Source organism: Panthera pardus, unplaced genomic scaffold (genome assembly GCF_024362965.1).
Source record: "Panthera pardus isolate Hobbes unplaced genomic scaffold, ASM2436296v1 HiC_scaffold_22, whole genome shotgun sequence".
Lineage (NCBI taxonomy): Eukaryota > Metazoa > Chordata > Mammalia > Carnivora > Felidae > Panthera > Panthera pardus.
In genome coordinates this window covers 6,680,193-6,700,202 of record NW_026526788.1, presented here as the reverse complement: position 1 = coordinate 6,700,202, position 20,010 = coordinate 6,680,193, and the positions used below count along the sequence as shown (strand labels likewise).

Sequence of the window (20,010 nt, the reverse complement as noted above, 5' to 3'; positions counted from 1 at the left end):
CCAGGTCATGAGCTCTCGGTTCCTGAGATTGAGCCCCAGTGCAGAGCCTGCTTGGGATTCTCTCTTCCTCTCTCTCTGACCCTCCTCGCTCATGCTCTCGCTCTCTCTCAAAAATAAATAAACATTAAAAAAAAACCCAACACTTTGGAGGCACCCGGGTGGCTCAGTCAGTTGAGCGTTCGACTTCGGCTCAAGTCATCATCTCACGGTTTGTGGGTTCGAGCCCTGCGTCAGGCTCTGTGTGGACAGCTTGCTCAGAGCGTGGAGCCTGCTTCGGATTCTGTGTCTTCCTCTCTGTCTGCCCCTCACCCGCTCATGCTCTGTCTCTGTCTCTCAAAAATAAATAAATGTAAAAAAATTAAAAATAAATAAATATACATTAAAAAAAAACAGCACTTTGGGGCGCCTGGACTCTTGATTTCAGCTCAAGTCATGATCCCCGGGCTGTGGGATTGAGCCCCGCATCCAGCTCTGTGCTGAGTGGGGAGCCTGCTTAAGATTCTTTCTCTCTCTCACTCTGCCTTTTGCTCTCGTTCTCTCTCTCTCTCTCTTTAAAAACAAAAACAAACCAAAACAGCACTTTGGTACCCCTTTGCCCTTGAGACCCATGGAGGAGATGTCTTCTGTGGATCTGGCCTGTCCTGGGCTCTTCTGTCAGGACAGAGTGTAACAGTGTGTTTTCTTGTCCCCTCACCTCTGGACCGTGAGCCCCTTGAGCTCTTCCCTTGTCAGGTGCTTCCTGAGTGGAGGTGAGGGATGATGCAGTAGAATCCGCTTGGGGAGACAAACGAGGAACAGAGTCAGTGTCATTGTCAGTGTGATATAGCTCCAGGGCAGGTGAGCCCAGGCCCCCCGGGAGCTATGGAGGCACACAGGACCCAGCCCTGGAGGGCCTGGCGAGGCTTCCTGGGGGAAGTAACTGGGAGGAACTGGGAGGAAGGGAAAGCAGGGTCAAGGAGGAAGTGTCCCACCACGCACAGCACATGGAAAGACCTGGAAAACAGAGGCAGCTGACATAGTTGGGTTTGGCCGGAGGATGGCTGTCAGCAGTCAGCGTTGCTGATGGCTGGGCATCACTCGTGTGATGGAGACTGTAGGGCTGAGGGCGGTGCTGGCCTGGCCCTTGTGGTGGCCGGACTCCAGCTGCTTCGGAACGAGCTAGAACTCTGTGTATTGGGAAGTTGTTGATTCCAGGCCATAGCTTCTTATCGGCGATTCCCAAAGATCTAGAAGTATTTCCCTACGTGGGGATCTGAGTTGCAAGGCTAAGAGGCCATGTTTCATGCCAAACACGAGCTCATCATTAAAATGAAACACAGTTGTTGGAAAATGTGACCTGTGGTGTTTGGTCTCCCCAAATCTTTGACCTCGACTTGACGTGGATAATCAAGCAGCTTGACATGATAAAAAGGACAAATTTCAGAGAAGCAAAGTTTCCCAAAGCAAATTTCAGCGATGTCCATCCGGTGATGAATGGACAAGCCAATGTGGTGTAACCACCCTGTGGAATAGTATTCAGCCATCTAAAAGGATGGCATACTGACGGATGCTACAGGGTGAATGAGCCCCGAAGACATTGTGCTGAGGGAGAGCAGCCAGACACAACAGGCCACGTGTGATATGATCCCAGTTATAGGACGTGTCCAGGAGAGGCCATCCATGGAGACAGACGGCTGGCTGCCAGGGGCTGGGAGGAGGGGGAGACAGAGAGCAGTGCTCTGTTTCTAGGTATACAGTTTCCTATGGAGCTGAGGACAGTGGATCAGAATTCGGTAGGGGTGGCGGTTGCCTCTCACCGTGACTACACGAAATGCCACGGAATCGCTCACTTTGAAATAATTTTATGGCGTGTTCGTTCTGCCTCAGTTGTCACAAACTGAAACCAAAAAGTGCTTAGCAGACAAAAGAAAACGCAAACGTAATCGTGACTGTCAAATCCCTCAACCAGGATGATAGTTTACGTTTTAGAAAACGAACAAAACAAAACCCGGTGATGAGCGGGCAGCCTCCGGGGGCCCGAGTCCAGCGTGGGTGTCCCGCAGCCACGGCTGGTGAGCACCGACCGATGACACAGCTGACCGTCTCCCTCCGTTTGTCTCTGTCGTAGAAATGGAGAAAACGCGGTGCCAGCTGGAGCGAGAACACATCCTCGGGGCGGCGGGGGCGGCGGACCCACCACGGCCAGGTCTGTTCGTCCCCGAGTGTGACGAGCATGGGCACTACGTGCCCACCCAGTGCCACGGCAGCACCGGCTACTGCTGGTGCGTGGATCGCGACGGCCGTGAGCTGGAGGGCACCAGGACCAGGCCCGGGATGAGTCCCCCCTGTAAGTCCGAGGGCAGCGCCGTGCTGGGCTTGTGTCTGAGAAGGGCCTGGGGGACCGTGAGCGTCACCGGGGGTCCAGTGCCCGTGAGCGTCACCGGGGGCCTTGCCCAGGACGCAGGTGGCACTTTGTGTCTGCCCTCTGCACCCCTCTTCTCCGTCTCCCTCGCATGAACCCCACTCCCTCCATCTCTCCGTCCTTCCTCCCTCCCTCCTCATACCCGTTCTCCTCCTTTCCTGTGCAGACCTGTTCTGTACAGATGCCAGCGGGACTGGCTGCCGTGATTCTCGGTTGGTAGCAGAGGGTGCGTGTGCTGTGGGTCCCCCGGGGCACAGTCCCTGCAGTGGTGGCCTGGCCTTCCAGTGTCTGTGGTGTTGGGACATTGAAGGCCTGGGAGAGGCCGACCGAAGCCCTTCCCTGGGAAGCGCTGGGCAGGGAGTAGGGGCCTGTGCCCAGCGGGGCTGTGTGGCTTGGGACCCGAATGGCCTCAGTCTCGGCTTCCTCAGCCTCCACCCAGCAGAGGAGCAGAACAGTCTCTTGGATGGATCCCGGCTCTAAAATCCTGCCTCTGTCTCAAACGTAGGAAATGGTAGCTGTCACAAGTTACCAGAATCAGATGCAGTCAGTCCTTGAATCTCCATTCTCCATACAGCTAATAATCAGGGATTGACCCCCTACCAGATATTTTCGGGAAGCTGCTAAGAGGCTGCTAAGTGAGCAGGAAGTGGTCATTAATCCATCCGGCCAACATTCACTGAGCTTCAGATGCTGGGGTCAGTGCTGGGGGTCCAGAAGGGGGAGTCACAGTGTGGCACCCAGAAGGTCAGCGGACAGGTGAACAGGTGCAGGGCAGGGAGAGGAGCTCTGTGAGAGAGGACGGGGCCGGGAGACCCAGAGGAAGGTGTCCCTGGCTTCTGTGGGCATGGGGGGCTAGTTGGGGAAGGCTTTCCAGAGCAGATGGTGTGAACCAAGTTATTGGGGGGGAGGGGCTGGGGTTGAGAGGCCGATTCCAGGCAGCAGGAGCAGGCTGAGAGCTCACAGACATTGCAGGGGTGTCTGTCCTGTGGGAGGGGAGTCGAGGTGAGGATCTGAGACGCCCAGCAGAGGCGTTGATCACGAGGGCAGCTGGGAGTCCGGGGAAGGTCTTGAGCAGGCATTGATGCCACCAGATGTAGGTTTTAGACGGATTGCTGGTTGGACCGTGGAAGCCGAGAGAAGAGTAAGAGGCCCCTGGGGGAGGGGAGGGGCCGTCCAGGTGCTGAAAACTAATCCAGGTGAGAAGCTTCGAGGGAACTGACCTTAGGGGCTGGCAGTGAGTTTGGAGAGGAGGGATGAACTCCAGAGAGAGTAAAGACGTCAGCCAGATGGGTTTATGTCACTGACTGGGCACAAGGAGCAAGACGTGGAAATGGCCCCAGTGACGACCAGGTCCAGCCCTCTCTCTTCAGAGAGCGGGAGAGAAGGCCCAGGAAGAGCCATGACTCATCCACACAGCAAGGGAATGGAGGGCTGGGTCTGGGACCCAGGCTTCCTGACCCCCACTCTGTGCCCCTCACCCTTCTCGGGACACTCTGTCGTCAGGGGAGCCGGGGCGTCGTGCTGGGCATCGGGGTCAGCATTTAGGAGGCGAGGGGGAACCTGGGGGCGAATTAGTGTCTGATCCTCGTTCTGTCCCTGAAAGCCCAGAAGGGGCGTGTTCCCGCACAGCAGTGAGTGTGACCCTCGCCCACCACGGGGACAGGGTGCGTGGGGCTGCTTCCCTGCTAGTCCCCCCAGCATTGGGAAGCTTAGTGCCTGCCACTGGGAAGTGAGCTCCCTGCGGGCAGGGCTTTCCAGGGGCTGTTTTGGTTCACTGCCGCGGCCCATGCCCAAAGCAGGACGTGAATGGTCGCATTATTTCTATTTCTATTTCGGGGAAGTCCAGGCCATTTTTTTTCAAGTGACCTTTAATGGCAGACTCATGCCCCACCTCCTCTTCCTCACAAATGCCCTTTGACTGAGGTCTTTCTGCAACTTGTGCTTTTAGACACAAATGGGCATTGAGTAGCTGTGCGCCTGTGGTGCCATGAAGCTGGCGTGACCCCGTGTGTGTGTTTGTGTGCACTCCTCCTGCACAGAGGCCTTGCTCATTGACATCTCCTGCCACCTAGGTCTGAGTACAGTGGCCCCCCCGATTCACCACGGACCCTCTGTCCCCACTGCTGTGATCCCTCTGCCACCTGGGACCCACTTACTCTTTGCTCAGACCGGGAAGATAGAGCGCCTCCCCCTGGAAGGAAGCACTATGCAGAAGTCAGAAGCCAAGACGCTGCTTCATGCCCCGGTGAGTGCTGGCTTCGTGCACTTGGTGACAGCTTCTGCTTCAGTGACCCGGAAAAACAAGCAGGGTGTAGTTAGACCAGTACCGGGGCTTGACCCCTGGACACGGGAGCCTCTCGATTCCACGTGACCGCAGGTGTCCGTCTCTAGACGGGGCCACTGTGTTCCCGAGCCGCCTGTGTAGCTGGGAGGGCAGGAGCAGAATCGGGAAGGCCATGGGGAGGCCACTGTGGTGTCTGACCCCTCGGGTGGGGCATCACACGAGTTGGCAGATCTGGTCTGTGTGCGTCTCCCAGGTCTGACCTTGCCCTTCCTGCTCAGTACAGTGGCTCGTGTTTGGCAGACCATCGCCTCAGGATCCTCAAATCTGCCCCGAGGCGGTAACAGCTTCGGCTTAGAGCTTTCCAAAGCATCAAAGATGCATTCTGCGAGTTGGGGAATTTTTGTCTGTTAGGGGTTGGACGCTTCTGAAAAGCCGTTCTGTTTCATCTGTGATCCTGACCCCCTCTCGCCAAGAAACCAGACCTGAGACCTGGGGGCTTCCGGCGGGATTGGGTCAGGGTTGCCAGAGCAGTGGGGCGGAAGGGGGGGGGGGGGCGGCCCTCAGGTCCCGTAAGGAGTGAAGACGCTTTTCAAATCCCCTCCTAATTAGCCTCGATTGGATTCGTGTTCTTCTCCTGCACAAAACCCTCTGACGGGCTCTTCCTTCACACAGAATGAATCCAGTTCTTCCTTTGTCCTCTGGCCACCTCCTCCATCCCATTTCCTGCCACTATCCCCCCACTCTCCAGCTTCAGCTCTCTGACCCTCTGGCTGGTCCTCAACACACCACGCACATTCCCACCTCAGGACCTTTGCACCTGCCTGGAGTCCTCTCTCTCCCAGACCCTTCTGCAGTGCACTGCCTCGCCTCACTCAGATTTCTGTTGGCACATCACCTCTCTGAGAGGCCTGACCTGGCCACCCTGGCCACACTGCTCTCTGCCCCCTTATCCTGCTTTCTGTTCACCATAGCACTCAGTACTGCTCGATACATTATGTGTCAGTGTACATGTTCCGTATCCGATGTATCTATTCCCGCTAGGAACATAAGCATGCCAGACCAGAAACCATCCACCTGTTTCATGGAGGTATTTGTTTCACAGCAGTGTTAGAGCCAAAACAGTGCTTGGCACTCAGAACATAGCTGCCGAATGAATAAGTGATCTTTGTATTGTCCTGTTGCCTCACTGACACACAAATCCCTTTGAGGGTGAGCATCATTCTCCTTTTGTGTCCTCTCAAGCACACGCTCACGTAGCGGGAGTGGGCTAGGTTCCCTGTGAAAGTCATTGTCGCCCACGATGAAGGGAAGAGGTTAAATGTCAAGGGAGGCTGTGAAAAGCAGAAAATGGAGGTGGGGCCGGTGGAGGGGAGGGCACTGATACAATAGGAGAGATACTCACTGTTCTTTTATTTTGTGTCTTGTGTATTGTTACCATTTTTAAATTTTTTAAAAAAATCTTTATTTACTTTTGAGAGAGAGAGATAGAGTGTGAGCAGAGGAGAGGCAGAGACAGAGGGAGAGAAGCAGGCTCCAGGCTCCGAGCTGTCAGCACAGAGCCCGACACGGGGCTCAAACTCACAAAGTGCGAGATCATGACATGAGCCGAAGTTGGACGCTTGACCGACTGAGCTGCCCAGGCGCCCCTGTTTCTACCATTTCTAACCACTTCTCAATGATGGTGTGACTGTCACCACCATCCATCTCCAGAACTGTTTTCATCATCCCAAACAGAAACTCTGTCCCCGTTAGATAATAACTCGCTCCTTCCCCAGCCCCTGGCAACCTCTAGTCTGCTTCCTGTCTCTATGGATTTGACTCCTCTGGGTGCCTCATATATTTGGAACCATCTGGTATTTATCCTTTTGGAAGGGGCTTACTTGACTTAGCATCATGGCCTCAAGGTTCATCCATGCTGTAGCCCGTGCCAGACTTTTCCTTCCTTCTTAGGCTGGATAATATTTCGTTGTATAGATTTACCACATTTTGTTTACCTGTTCATCCTTCGATGGACATTTGAGAATATTGCTGCTGTGGGGATGTATGCACCAACGTCTGTTCACATCCTTGCTTTCACTTTTTTTAAGGATGAGCCAGACCCGGAATTTCCTAATCATATGGTAATTCTGTGTATGTTTTCTTTATATTTTGAGAAACTTGCCATACTGTTTTCCTTAGCTGCACCATTTTACATTCCCGCGAGCGTGGTACAAAGATCCCACTTTCTCTAAATCCTTGTTGATACTTAAGGTTTTTAATTATTAATGCCAGACATCCTAATATGTGTGAAGTGCGACCTCGTCGTGGTTTTGATTTGTGTTTCTCCAACAAGCGATATCTGCATCTTCTCATGTACTTATGGACCATCCGTGTATCTTCTTTGGAAAAATGTCTACTCATATCCTTTGCCTATTTTGTAATTGAGTCATTTGTTGTTACTGAGTTGTAGGAGTTCTTCATATATTTGCTTTGCCTCACTTTGCATTTCCATAGACATTTTAGAGTAAGCTTCTAAGATTCTACCAAAGGGAAAAATAAAGCCTACTGGGATTTTGATACAGATGGCATTGAATCTTTAACTCTATTTAGGGGAAGTTGATATCTTAGCAATATTAGATGTTACAATCTATTCAACTAATTTATCTCTTCATTTATTTGGGTCTTCTTTAATTTCACTTTGTGATGTGTTATAGCATTTAGTGTAGAATCGTGCACATTTAAAAATATTTGTCCTTAAATACTTTGTTTTGAATGTTATTTTAAACATTACTCTCTTAAATTTTTTATTTTGTGCTAGTATGTAGAAACACCATTTTATATTGCCCTTGTACCTGCAACCTGGCTGGATTCAATTGGTAGTTATAATAGTTCTATAGATTCCCTGGGATTTTCTACAGAAACAATCAAGTTGTCTTAGAGTGGTTTTACCTCTTCCTTTCCAATATTTGTCTTTTTAAAAAATGATCTTTAGGTAGGCAAAGGTTGCTTAGATGATGTAAAAAAGTGTAAGAGAAGCAGTCATGAATTGAACTTAATAAATACTTAAAACTTGTGCTCTGTTAAAAACACCATTAAGAAAAAACCCAAAACAACAACAACAAAAAGAAACTGAAAAAAACTACATAATGAGTGGAAATACACACACACACACACACACACACACACACGACAAGTTTTTAGCTGAACTATATAAAGAACTTCTACAGCTCAGTAATAAACATTTTTAAGTGGACTCAAGACTTGAAGACCTTTCATAAAATAAAGGTGTCTGAATGCCAGGAAGCACATGGAAGATTCCCACCATCACTGGTCACTCAAATGCTAGTGAGTGGGCCACTCTTATGGCTGGTCTGCACTTCCAGGATAAAGTCATCATTGGCCTGGCCTTCGACTGTGTGGACAAGATGGTTTACTGGACCGACATCAGTGAGCCTTCCATTGGGAGAGCCAGTCTGCATGGCGGAGAGCCAACCACCATCATTCGGCAAGGTGGGCAAGCAAATACCGTTCTTCCTTCTTGGTTTGGCTTCTGGAAGCCTAAAGGGTTCCTGGGAGAGAGCAGAGGAGTGGGCGTATGGTTGCATACAGGAGATGGTGATTTGAGGCTGACTGGGTCCTTGGCCTCAACGCCACCCTTTCCAGCCTTCTCTGGAAAGTCCTCCAAGGACTTATTGTTAAATCGTGAACACCTTAGCTGGGACTTGTGGCTGGCCTAAGATGAATAAAGTTAAAACAGGTAAGTGCCCACGCCTTTCTCTAAAAGCTTACGTACCCAGTTTTAATGAACAGTAAGGGCCAAACTCCACCATCCACTTTGGATATGCATTTCTCCTCTGCCTGTTGAGCCTAGACTTGATTCTCAGAATGCCTGCCCCATGGTATGCTCCACTGGGATTTCCCCAAAGGCAACAGGCAGATGATCATAAAGTTGGGAGGGTTACACACATACTGGCAAATATCGTCCCTGATAGCTGTCTATTCCCAAGACAGTTTTCAAGTCAAAAGTTGTCACTTCAACCTGTGACATCGTGGTGGTGGTGGGGAGATGTCTTTTCTACCTTAGCTCCACTGGCACCTGTTCTGATGGCCTGTGTCAGAGGAGTGCAGCAAATCGGGCTGGGCTTCCATAGACATTCCTCAAATTTCAGTTGCATTACTGGTAATGAGGTGCACGACGCTTTGGCACAGCCTCCCCCTCAGCATTTAACCTCAATTCCTTAACTTACAGAGGTTGATTAAGGTCAAGAACTCTATGCGTTATTGTAATGCCTACTTTCAACAAGTCACAACTATTTTATGTGGATATGTTTTCTCAAGATTAAAGACCATTACAGCCAAAATCCAAGGGTCTGTACAAATTCACCTTTACTGAAAAGGTCAAATATTACATGTTGCTAAGTCAGTAACTCAGCAGCTGACTTGCAGGTATTTTCAATCGAAAGACATCGTGAGGGCGCTTGGGTGACTCAGTCGGTTGAACATCCAACTCTTGATTTTGGCTCAGGTCACGTTCCCAGGGTGGGGTCATGGGATTAAGCCCGGCATCAGGCTCTGTGCTGATCGTGAAGCCTGCTTGGAATTCTCTCTTTCTCTCCCTCTGCCCCTCTGCCCTGCTTGCGTTCTCTATCCCTAAAATAAAAAAGAAAGAAGAAAGAAAGAAAGAAAGAAAGAAAGAAAGAAAGAAAGAAAGAAAGAAAGAAAGAAAGAAAGAAAGAAAGAAAAAGAAAGACATTGTTATGCCAATGATAGTTGTATAAAATCATCTTGTTTCCTCTGCAAAACACTCAAATCAAAGGTACGGTTTCAAAATGTATGAGCCTCGTTCGGTATTTCTTTTTACTTGGGGCTGCATGTCACTTTTCCCACTCCCAATTTAATGTTTCTCTAATAATTGATGTTCCGGAAGGGTGCCTATGGGGCAGTTTTTTTCCTTTCTTGGCTCCTTCACAAAAGATGATCAACAGGAACCAGGCTGAGGTTGAGTTAAATATGTCTAGCTTTGGACATAGACCCTGACTCCTTTTCTGGAAGCTGACATGCTATTTAAATAATGTCTGGTAGTTTTCATGGTTTCGTTTAATGAGCAGAATTTTGAAAATGCCTTTTTGCATTGTGTGTGTGTGTGTGTGTGTGTGTGTGTGTGTGTGTGTGTGTGTGAAAAATGTGGTTGCTATTGTCTGTGATTTGACTTCAAAACCCAGTGGAAAAGGGGAATAGGTCATCATTGCTATTTCCTGTTGCTTCTGGAACTGATAATTATCCAAGAAAGCTTTAAGCACAGTAAGAAACATTCCAGGCCAAAAGTCCACTGTGAAAACACAGAATTAAACTAGAATGCGATCTTTGTAGAAGAAAGATCACTGGGAATAAATTTTCTTTTATTTACAAATAAAAATAGTTATTGAAAAATAATTTTTAAAATATTTAAATAAAGGAGAAAGAAACTTCCACTTAAATCTTCATTGTGGTACAGGTTGGTGCATCCCTAGTGAGTGGAAGAGGGGGTATGTATCTCCTCTCTAGTTCATGCAGCCTGAATCCTAAGCTTCTCTTTCTTTCCTTGAGCTAAACTCCTAACCAAACATCTCTAATCAGGATCATCATCTGTTTCCTTTTGACATCAGCAGTGTGGAATATATTGCCTTGCTGTCTTCCCTAATTGCCCTGACTGCACAGTAAAGGGGGAGGCTTTCCAGACCTTTCCTTTGGCATGATAGTTCATAAAGTAGTGTTTTCCTGGTTGGAGGAGGTTTGATTGCTCTTGGGTTTGAGGTCAGGATCAGAGCTGTTGATAAGGAACCAGAGAGACATGGAGTTTCTGGGTTCCTCTGGATATCTTGCAAAGTACTGTCACTGAACAGCCTTTTCTCCCCCACTCTTCTGTCTGTGTGTCTGAGTGACTGGTGTCCTGGCAGAGAATGTGCTCATTCCAGATACACCCCCAGAATGATTTATTCTACCTTTGTCTGAAAGTCGGAAGAGGTCTTTGGAGGTCAGGCTCGCTGTCCCTTCACCTCTAGGGACGTGGGAAACAGTTTCATACTTTACAAATCTCTACTTTTGGTTTGAATAACAAAAATCTTGTTTGAGTGCTGTTTCTAATGCTTAATAAACTGCCTCTGGCTGGGGTCCTTTCCGGGGGATGGGGCTGTGGTGTTTCCAGCATCCAGGGTCATGGTCATATTAGGAGTCTAGTGGAGGCTGATACGAGAGAGCGGACGTTCTGAACCATTTCCACGCTGATGAAAGAACACATGGGGGCATGATTTTCTCATATCCAGGATCCCTCGGGTAGGATGGCTTCATCCTTGGCTTCTTCTGCCTCCTGCTTACACTTCCAGCCATACTAAGTGATCTTCAGTTCTCTGATCAGTAGAGGGGAGGGAATCCTAAGTGACACTACTAAAACCCTGGTGGGGTTCTGATGTTTCATTTGCTTTTATTTATAGTCCGGAAACCATTAGTTCGGTGGCTCTGAAGGTTCCTGTTGCGGCTGGCTTACTCTGTGGCAGCCCTGGCTTGGAAATCAGTTACTTAAAACCTAGTGAGGACTTTCTGGGAATGCTATATGCGATCACCGACACCCCTTCTTTGTACTCCTGATACCTGTGCAAAAGTAGTAACAGCTGTGATTTCTTGCAGTTACTCCTCTGAGATGACCCTATTCCCCCAATAACTAATGAACAAGGTGTATGGATTTGTTGCATTGTTCTATGCTCCCCACCCCCCCCTCCCGTGCTTGCGGGTTAAGCTCGAAGCTCTTTAACACGGGCATCCTAACTTCATCTCTGGGCACTCTCCCGTCCTCATGGACTCCAGCCATACAAAATCATGCTGTATCCAATCTTCTCTTTTATACTTACGTGCGGGTCCCACTCCCTGGAAGCCCGCATCCAGGATCTTTGCCTGACAAACTCCTGTGGGTCCTTGGGGAGCCAGCTTTACGAGGTGTTGTCTCCCTCAGAAATCCCTCCCAGGTCTCCCCAGGCTAAGTCTAGTGTCTCCCTCCACGTTCCCATAAAACCAAAACTCAGTCTGAATTGAGATTGGTTGCAAGTTCCTGGAAACCAGGGCCACCACTTAGGCGTCATTATGGGCTTGGTACATAATGAGAGGTCCGCCGAGTGAACGAGTGACCTTGTCACTTTGACTGTGGCTCATCTGATCAGCAACATGCATTTCATGTTCCCATTTGTTTTTCCAAAGTGCAAGGATTGAACACCGAGGGGAATAACACTGAGTAATGCACAAAACCTAATCTTAACTTGCTTTAAAAACCCAGAAGTATGCCGTGTTTGATTCTAGATCTTGGAAGCCCAGAAGGCATTGCCCTCGACCATCTTGGCCGCAACATTTTCTGGACTGATTCTCGCTTGGATCGAATAGAAGTTGCAAAGCTGGATGGGACCCAGCGCCGGGTGCTGTTTGAGACTGACTTGGTGAATCCCAGAGGCATCGTAACGGATTCCGTGAGAGGGTATCTTTGTGTAAATCTGTGTAAATCTATTCGACTTGCAGCTGCTCTTTCAGATACTCTCAAATGTCAGGCTCTAATGCCAGCATCAGTCTCCTGAAGTGAATGAGTTCCAGGATGAACAGGTCTACAGCTGGTGCCTTACAGATATGCACTGTGAAATGCCAGAACATTTATTACAGTTCCCTGTGACCATGGACTTGATCAACCGTGTTCTACTTGTAAATCTTTTAGGAAGGGACTTTCTAAGTTCACGGCTCAGAAATTGGGTATTTCCATCCGAGTCGAATGTGGATAAACACTTGCCTTGTACCAGCCCCAGAATGGTGTCCAAGTGGCATAAATGTACCCCTGGGGCTGAGACCCACACAGCATGGACACCTTGGAGACCCCTTCCTGGGGGTTTTGTCATCACATCAATGCTTTTTTTTCTTTTCCCTACAGTTAGTTTTAAATCTTACCTGCGAGACCTTTTGCACCTCACGCTGTGATTCCTTCCCCGTGAGACCACACCCCCAGTTCTGTGGCCGCTTGGCCACCTCCCCCCCCATGGCAGACACCTCAGCCACCAACTCTGTCAACATCTGCTTCTGTGCCCGAGCCCCTGGGTCCACTATGCACCCCTGTGTAGTGACAGCATGTAGGAATCCCCAGATGTTTATCTCAGGTGTGGGTTGTTTTGTGTTCTTTTAAATAGCTTTATGGAGATAACGCTGTATCAGCTACGTTTAAGGAAAGTGAGGTCATTAGTACCAGAATAACCAAACTCAAACCAAGAACCAAACCCAAGTATCTCCTGCAAAGGAAAAGGTGTCTTATCACCTCCAGACCCCTTTTAGCCATCCTGGGTTTTAATGTGTTCATCGTGGGTTCTCTTAAAGTTTTTTTTTTTTTTAAATAAAATTTTTCTTATCCATCTTTGTTCTTTGTTATTCCTCTTATAACATCTTTGTTGTTCCTCTTTCCCTTCCTTTTCCTCCTGCAGGAACCTTTATTGGACAGACTGGAACAGAGAAAGCCCCAAAATCGAAACTTCCTATATGGACGGCACAAACCGGAGGGTTCTGGTGCAGGATGATCTGGGCCTGCCCAACGGCCTTACATTCGATGCCTACTCGGCTCAGCTCTGCTGGGTGGACGCAGGTGACGAAGAGCCCCGCGCCTGGCTGCTGGGGTTGCAACAGTGCTTTTTCCTTTTAACCTAAACAGTTATTCTCACCCACTGTAGGCTGGGATCTGTTATGGGGAAGAGAGTATAAGATACCTGTTTTATTTTCCTACACAAAAATCAGCTGCCTGTCTTTGCTCTGAAATGCATGGTTTCTATAGGCTTGACGGTGTCCAGGGCAAGTGTTCCATCTTTAAATCAGGGGTCAGCCAATCCTAGCCCGTGAGCCACATCCAGCCAGCCGCCTGTTTTGGTACGAGTCAGGTGCTATAAATGGTTTTTATTTATTCATTGTTTTGAGAGAGAGCAGGAGAGCAACAGAGAAAGAGGGAGAGAGACAGAATCCCAAGTAGGCTCCATGCTGTCAGCACAGAGCCTGACGTGGGGCTCAAACTCATGAACCGTGAGATCATGACCTGAGCCGAGATCATGACCTGAGCCGAGATCAAGAGTCAGACGCTTAACTGACTGAGCCACCCAGGCACCCTTGGGTTTTACATTTTTAAATGTTACATTTTAAAAGTTCCATAAATAAATGCCTCCATAGTGTCCTCAATTTTGCCTCTTGGCCCACAAAAGCTAAATTAATTACTGTCTGGCCCTTTGAGAACAAGCTTGCTGACCCTTAGAGTTGTTCTCATCCTATTATTATCTCTGCATTATGCAATTTGTGACTTCCATCCTGTCACTTGCATCTGTTCCCCAAGGGCTCAGGCAAGACTTGTGGAGCCAGGGAAGAGAGGCATGGGGTCCTGATGTGAGCCCCTGGCCTGGGGTGTCCCTCAGGGGAGGGATGTGGGCTCAGTCGGGGAGCAAGGTCAGTCATCCCTCGAGTGCCTGTGGAGTACCTGCCCTGTTCCCAATACTGTCAGGTACTCAGGGCCGGGGTGGGGGGCGGTGCAGGGACTGTACCACAGGAGGGAAGCACGCATAATTAAATCAAAATGCAAGCCGTGAGCTGGCCCCAGTGTAGGCACTGATAGGAGGCTGTGCGGGGCTGCAGCCGAGGTGCAGGTTAGCAGTTGTTAAGAGCTCTGACTGCAGGGAGGGAGGGCCTGGGAGGCTTCGGGGGGCGTAGGGACTTGAGCGAGAGCTGGAAGACGTCCTCGTTCCCACCGGGTCCCCAGCTGCTCTGGGAATGGGCGGGACAAGGAATGGTCCTCTGCCCAGCCCACATGGGAACCAGGTATGGGTTCCCCAGCGGAGGTGGGTGTTGACCAGTGAGAGGGGCAAGGCAGGATGAGGAGACCGCTTTCTGCTGTCGAAGAGCAAGTCGTGTGTATTGTCCGGGATCTGTCATCGTAAGGCTGACTTTCTGTCACCCTTGCCTCCGTTCCTCGTTTTGACACCAAGGGGCCATTTCTTCTATGAACGGCTTGTCTTTGCTGCACACAGGCACCAGTCGGGTGGAGTGTCTGAAGCCCGGGCAGCCGAGCAGACGGAAGGTTCTCGAAGGGCTCCAGTATCCTTTCGCTGTTACCAGCTACGGGAAGCATCTGTATTACACAGACTGGAAGATGTACGTGAGCTGGGGGCGGGCAGGGGGGAGGGTGGGGGCGGGGTATGTGGTGGCGGGGGAGCAGGAGCCTGCCACCCTGTCTCGGGGAGGCCAGGCCCTTCCCATGTGGCCTCTCGGCTTGACCTTCCAGGATACCCGCCCTCTGCCTCGCCCTTCTGCCCGTCAGGAGGGGAGGGCGTAGGAGGGTGAGGGCCGGGCTCCTTGGGGGCCAGGAGGGGCCGTTTACCGTCCCAGGGCTCCCGGATGGGCAGCTTCAAGTCTGTGAACTTGGACTTCATGAGCATGTCTGTTCTTCCCCCAGGAGCTGGCCCAGGCTCACTTGGCCGGCGGGCTCCCCGCCTACCCCGTGCCCCCACTTCATTCTATTTAAACTGTGACATTCCCACAGCCCCTTCTTGACCACCTCTTCCTGCAAAAAGGAGGAAGCAGCTGTGACCACGGGCATCTGGAGAGAAAGCCGATTTCCCAGCCTGGAATTTAGAGCTGAGGGGCAGAGCTAGCTCAACTTTGTCCTTTTTTTTTTTTTTTTTTCTTAAAGAGGCCAGAGAAATGCAGGCTTGTTCCCACCACAGGAGGAGGGGAGGATGGCTAGGAAGTGAGCCCAGCGTGTCCCCTCACGGCCTCCAGTTTATCCCCGAAACCCCAGAAGACGCTGCCCAGTAGACAGAAGGTTGGAGCCACCAGATGTGTCTTTACTTGCTGCCCTTTGGTGTTTTGTAGGAGTTCTGTGGTTGCTGTAGATCTTGCCATCTCCAAAGAGACGGATACCTTCCACCCCCACAAGCAGACCCGGCTGTACGGTGTCACCACGGCCCTGTCTCAGTGTCCCCAAGGTAACGCCCCCGTGCTCTTGCCGTTCAGGGGCCAGGGATGCTCTGTGGCTCCACGCCTCCATCCTGCCTGCTGCCCGTGGGGCCTCCACCTGCCCTGGTCTGGTCACATGGCAGGCGAGACGCACTCCCTTCCATCGAGGGCCTGCATTGTTTAAGAAGTGAGCCAAGTCGATACCTAGGAAACATTAGGCAATGAACTGGAAATGGTGGACAAGGGGGAGGAAAAGGATTGAATCTTGGGCCGGGTCTAGAAGTATGTGGTCTCCGGGTTCCAGATAGGAACATCCGTGTTACGGTCTCTGTGGCTTTAAGGGTCCCTCCACTTGGCCTAACAGCCACAATAGTAATTACCTCTAATAATAATCACAGACACGGACAAGGTGCTTACCGTGAGCTGGGTCCTTTACATATGTGAACGCGGTGGGCTAAGTGCCTTGTGTTCGCTAGTTCGCTTAATCCTCATGGCGACCGCACGAGGTAGGTACTATTTGTGGGCCCGTTTTATGCATAAGGACACGGAAGCCACTAGCCCGAAGTCACAGGGCTCACAGTGGTGCAGCCGGAGGGTCAGCCAGGCAGCCTGGCTCCAGGACCTGCTGTGTTGCCTCTTGGGAGACCTCTCCCCTCCCTCACCCCCCTTGGCTCCCCGCCTCCCCGAGGCCAGTGCGAAGCCGAGTGGACAAGCTAGACAGAGAGCCCTCTGTGCTTGAAAACCCCAGCTGCGTGTTACAGCCAGAGCCGGAAGACCCTCCCTGAGACCATCGATAACGTTCACGGTAAATCCGCACAGTCCCCAACTCAGAAATCAGTGTTTTTGCCCTCTGGCAAATCCATCACCGTGAGGATTCCCTTTCTGGAAGCACCCACACGCTTGGTCTCCTGGAAACCGAGAAGGGGACTGATGGGCGGGCTCTTCTCTTAGATGGCTGTTGGACTGACCTCTGCCTTTCCCAGGTCACAACTACTGCTCGGTGAACAATGGTGGCTGCACCCACCTCTGCTTGGCCACCCCCGGAAGCAGGACCTGCCGTTGCCCTGACAACACCCTGGGAGTTGACTGCATCGAGCGGAAATGAAGACAAGAAGGCCTCATTCCCTCGGCAGGTACTCAGCGTCACCCTACTTGAAAGGGTCCAGACTGAAAACTGTCCGACCTGGTGGCGATCAGGCCCAGGTCCTACCCAGCCTGAGCCCCGACAGTATTCCCCTCACTGTTCCCCAAAACATATGCCGCCGGCTTCTGGAATGGGAAAGCCCCTTCCCCCTCCACAAAGACAGAAAACCCCGACTCCGGATTATGTGCCCATCCCAGTGCTCTGGAAACTGTCCCCAGTTTATCCCCCCGGTGATGAGCAGGGCCCGCCCAGGCCTGAGCTGCCCCCTCCCCCTGTGGCCTTATAAGCTCAGCCTCACTCTGACACACCCACCATCCTGTTAACTCCCCGACGCACCAGCCAGGGCCACCTGGGCAAGGCCGTGAATGAAGGAGGGAGTTAACCCTCCCCCTCTTTTTTTCTCTTGGTGCTCTGATTTCCCTCTTCATGCTCCTGGCTTTCTACTCCCAAGTTCTATAGCACCTGCATCCTGCCCAAGGCCCCCATCGTAGTGAGCAAGCCCTGCCGTTTTGTTCAAAACCCACCTGGTCTTAGGGCCATGTGGATACGTATGGTCGATCGTCAGCATTCCCTCCCAGATAAGTTACTGGCATTTCGGCAGCAGCCCTTGGTAGGCCAAGCCCTTCAATCAAAGGAGTGTCCAGTGGTAGGAATTTCAACACGTAGAGTCGGGTTTTGAGGACGAGGATTCTTGGATGTGCCTTAAATTACACCATTGGATACCAAACGATCCCACTTTGCCCAAAGCACCTGGATCCGAGCATCTGGTCTCTTGAGCAGCATGGCCCCACTGGGGGCTGGTGCCAGTGGTGACAGGTCTATAGGCCTTCATCTCCCACCTCCACTGGTGAGAGCCAACCTACAGTCAGTCAGCATGAGCCCGTGTCTCCTTTGTTTCCCCCTCTGTTCACGGCTCTTGCTGGCTGTGTTCCCACCTACGAGGGCCAGAGTGAGTATTTATACTCCTGACCCAGACCCGTTATTGCTCATTGGTGTAATTAAAGGGACCGTCGCCACATTTCACGTTTATGTTTCTACAGTTTGTTTAGAAACATCTCCTGGCCGTACGAGCAGCTAGTGTTATCTTTTTATCAGCTGCCGCCCCGAGGTGCAAAACAGTAGGGATTTTGGATTGAAAGTGGGGCATCAGGAGATGGGAGTCTGTAAAGATTGGGGTAAGGGCGCAGAGAAGGCTCAGCAGAAAGTGTCACAAAGAGGTTGGTCAGGAGCAGGAGTGGAAAACCCAAGAGGAAAGGGGAGAAGAAGGTATTTAGCAACGGCAAGAAGGAAAAACTCTCCAAAGAGAAAACGGCACATTTTGCCAAAGGACACCTTCGCTTGAGGACGTGGAAGAATTTGTCTGTTTTTCTCCTTGGGGAAGAGGTCCTTCCCTTATCTGCAAACCTCAGTACACTCATCACCCCTCCAGCCCGTATCCCCTCCTCACTTTGTCCTCATGTGCTGCGGCATCGCAATGGAGCCTGGACCGGGAACGAGCCTTGCCCTGAATGATCGGAGTTCCTTGTGAGAGCCAAACACATTCCCGAGAATCACGCAGTTTGGGGAACGTGTGGGTCTTTTATCCAGCCCAGCCCCATGAATTAGTTTCACCTTTTCATATTTATCATTCCATATCAAGCCCTCTATATCAAATGTTCGTCATGATTTTGTATTAATTTTTATAACTATTTTATTCATTCTACTAGATTCATTCTAAAAGTTTTCAGACGGTAAATTCTTAAACTGTGGAAACCACTGAAGGTGCTTATTAACTGTTCCCCCCAGACTTTTACAAGTATCGGATGATTCCTTGAGTTTACAGTTGTATAAATATCAGCGCAGAAAATAAAATTTTTTTCGTAAAAAAAAGTCTTTATGCTTTTTGAATAAAGAGATTTAATGTTGGGGGCTGATTCACAATGAGAAGATCGCCATTTAATAATCTGCAAAATCTTGGGGTGTCTGGGTGGCTCAGTGGGTTAAGCGTCCCACTCTCGATTTTGACTCAGGTCATGATCTCACAGTTTGTGAGTTCGAGCCCTGCATTGGGCTCTGCACTGACAGTGTGGAACCTGCTTGGGATTCTCTCTCTCTCTCTCTCTCTCTCTCTCTCTCTCAAATAAATAAAACTCTTTTAAAAAAATCTACAAAATCTGTGGCATCCCCAGTGTTACAAGGGGTGGTTTGTTTCCCACAAAAGACTTAGGGGCTTATTGAATTAAAAAATCATTCTACCAGGGACCCCAAACCACCCTTTTGGACATTGTTTTCATGTTCTAGAAAACTGTTCTTCAACCGCAGGCAACGGAGTTTCCTAACTCAGTTCTGAAGATGAGCCGTGTTTTTTTCTTTTCCCTCTCCTCACCTCCAGAAGGAACAAAGACACTTTCCTGGCACTGACCATGGCCCGAGATCCCTGGACTGTTCCGTCCTGGCCCTTGGGTGGGATGGGAATGGGGCTTTGACTTGGATAGAGCGAAGGGGGGGCTCAGAAGTTGCAGGGGTGATGATGCTCAGACCTCCTGTTGTAGGCAGAAGGGAACTGGTACCCGAGGGCCTGCGTGGGACATGACAGCATCCGTGGGACCAGTGACAGCCTGCCAACGTGAACTTCCTAAAGGGGACAGCTTCTATTTGGGCTAAAACTTACAGTGTTTTAGGTTCATAAAACCTAGTTACCTAAAGGGTACATCAAGGCCGATGGTAGAGTGGGGTGGTCCAGGGATACATCTCTACCAAGACAAGGACTGCACTGGCAGGAGCTGTCTGCATGAACTACTTTGGATCTCTAGATGTAGGAAAACACAGCTGCACCCCGGGGAGAGCTTGATGAAGAGGCTGCTGAATTTCGGCCAATTTCAGCTTTTCCTGAGTCGTGGTGGCCATCTGCCATCATGCAGCCCCACTGTGGGGCAGAGGGGACAGCAGCCCAAGCTCCTAGAGTGGCATTGCTGGGGCCAGGGTGGGCCATAAGGACCTTGTTCTCCAAAAATCAGGGTTGTGTGTTCTGATTGCTGACTGCTGCTTTTAATTGTTGGGGGGCCAGCACATGGAAAAAGTCTTGAGGACCTTAGATTTGACAATGGTTTCTTGTAGATGACATCAAAAGCCCAAACCTCAAAAGAAAAACAAATAGATCGGTCTTCAAAATTAAAAACTTGTGTGCACCAAAGGATACAACTAAGACAGCAAAAAGACAACCAACCCATGGAAGGG

General features: G+C 50.3%; 1 protein-coding gene across 1 annotated transcript in view; it reads left to right on the top strand.

Annotated features, from left to right (window-relative positions):
* NID1 (nidogen 1) overlaps nt 1-18,546 on the top strand; it is an 84,619-nt gene extending 66,073 nt beyond the window's left edge. The window contains exons 13-20 of the mRNA XM_019418940.2: nt 2,108-2,326; nt 4,474-4,646; nt 8,048-8,174; nt 11,991-12,162; nt 13,145-13,302; nt 14,723-14,846; nt 15,567-15,679; nt 16,634-18,546. Of these exons, the coding sequence (XP_019274485.2) occupies nt 2,108-2,326; nt 4,474-4,646; nt 8,048-8,174; nt 11,991-12,162; nt 13,145-13,302; nt 14,723-14,846; nt 15,567-15,679; nt 16,634-16,755 (1,208 nt within the window). The 3' untranslated portion in view covers nt 16,756-18,546. The remainder of the gene's footprint in view (nt 1-2,107; nt 2,327-4,473; nt 4,647-8,047; nt 8,175-11,990; nt 12,163-13,144; nt 13,303-14,722; nt 14,847-15,566; nt 15,680-16,633) is intronic.
* The last annotated feature ends 1,464 nt before the right edge of the window (nt 18,547-20,010 follow it).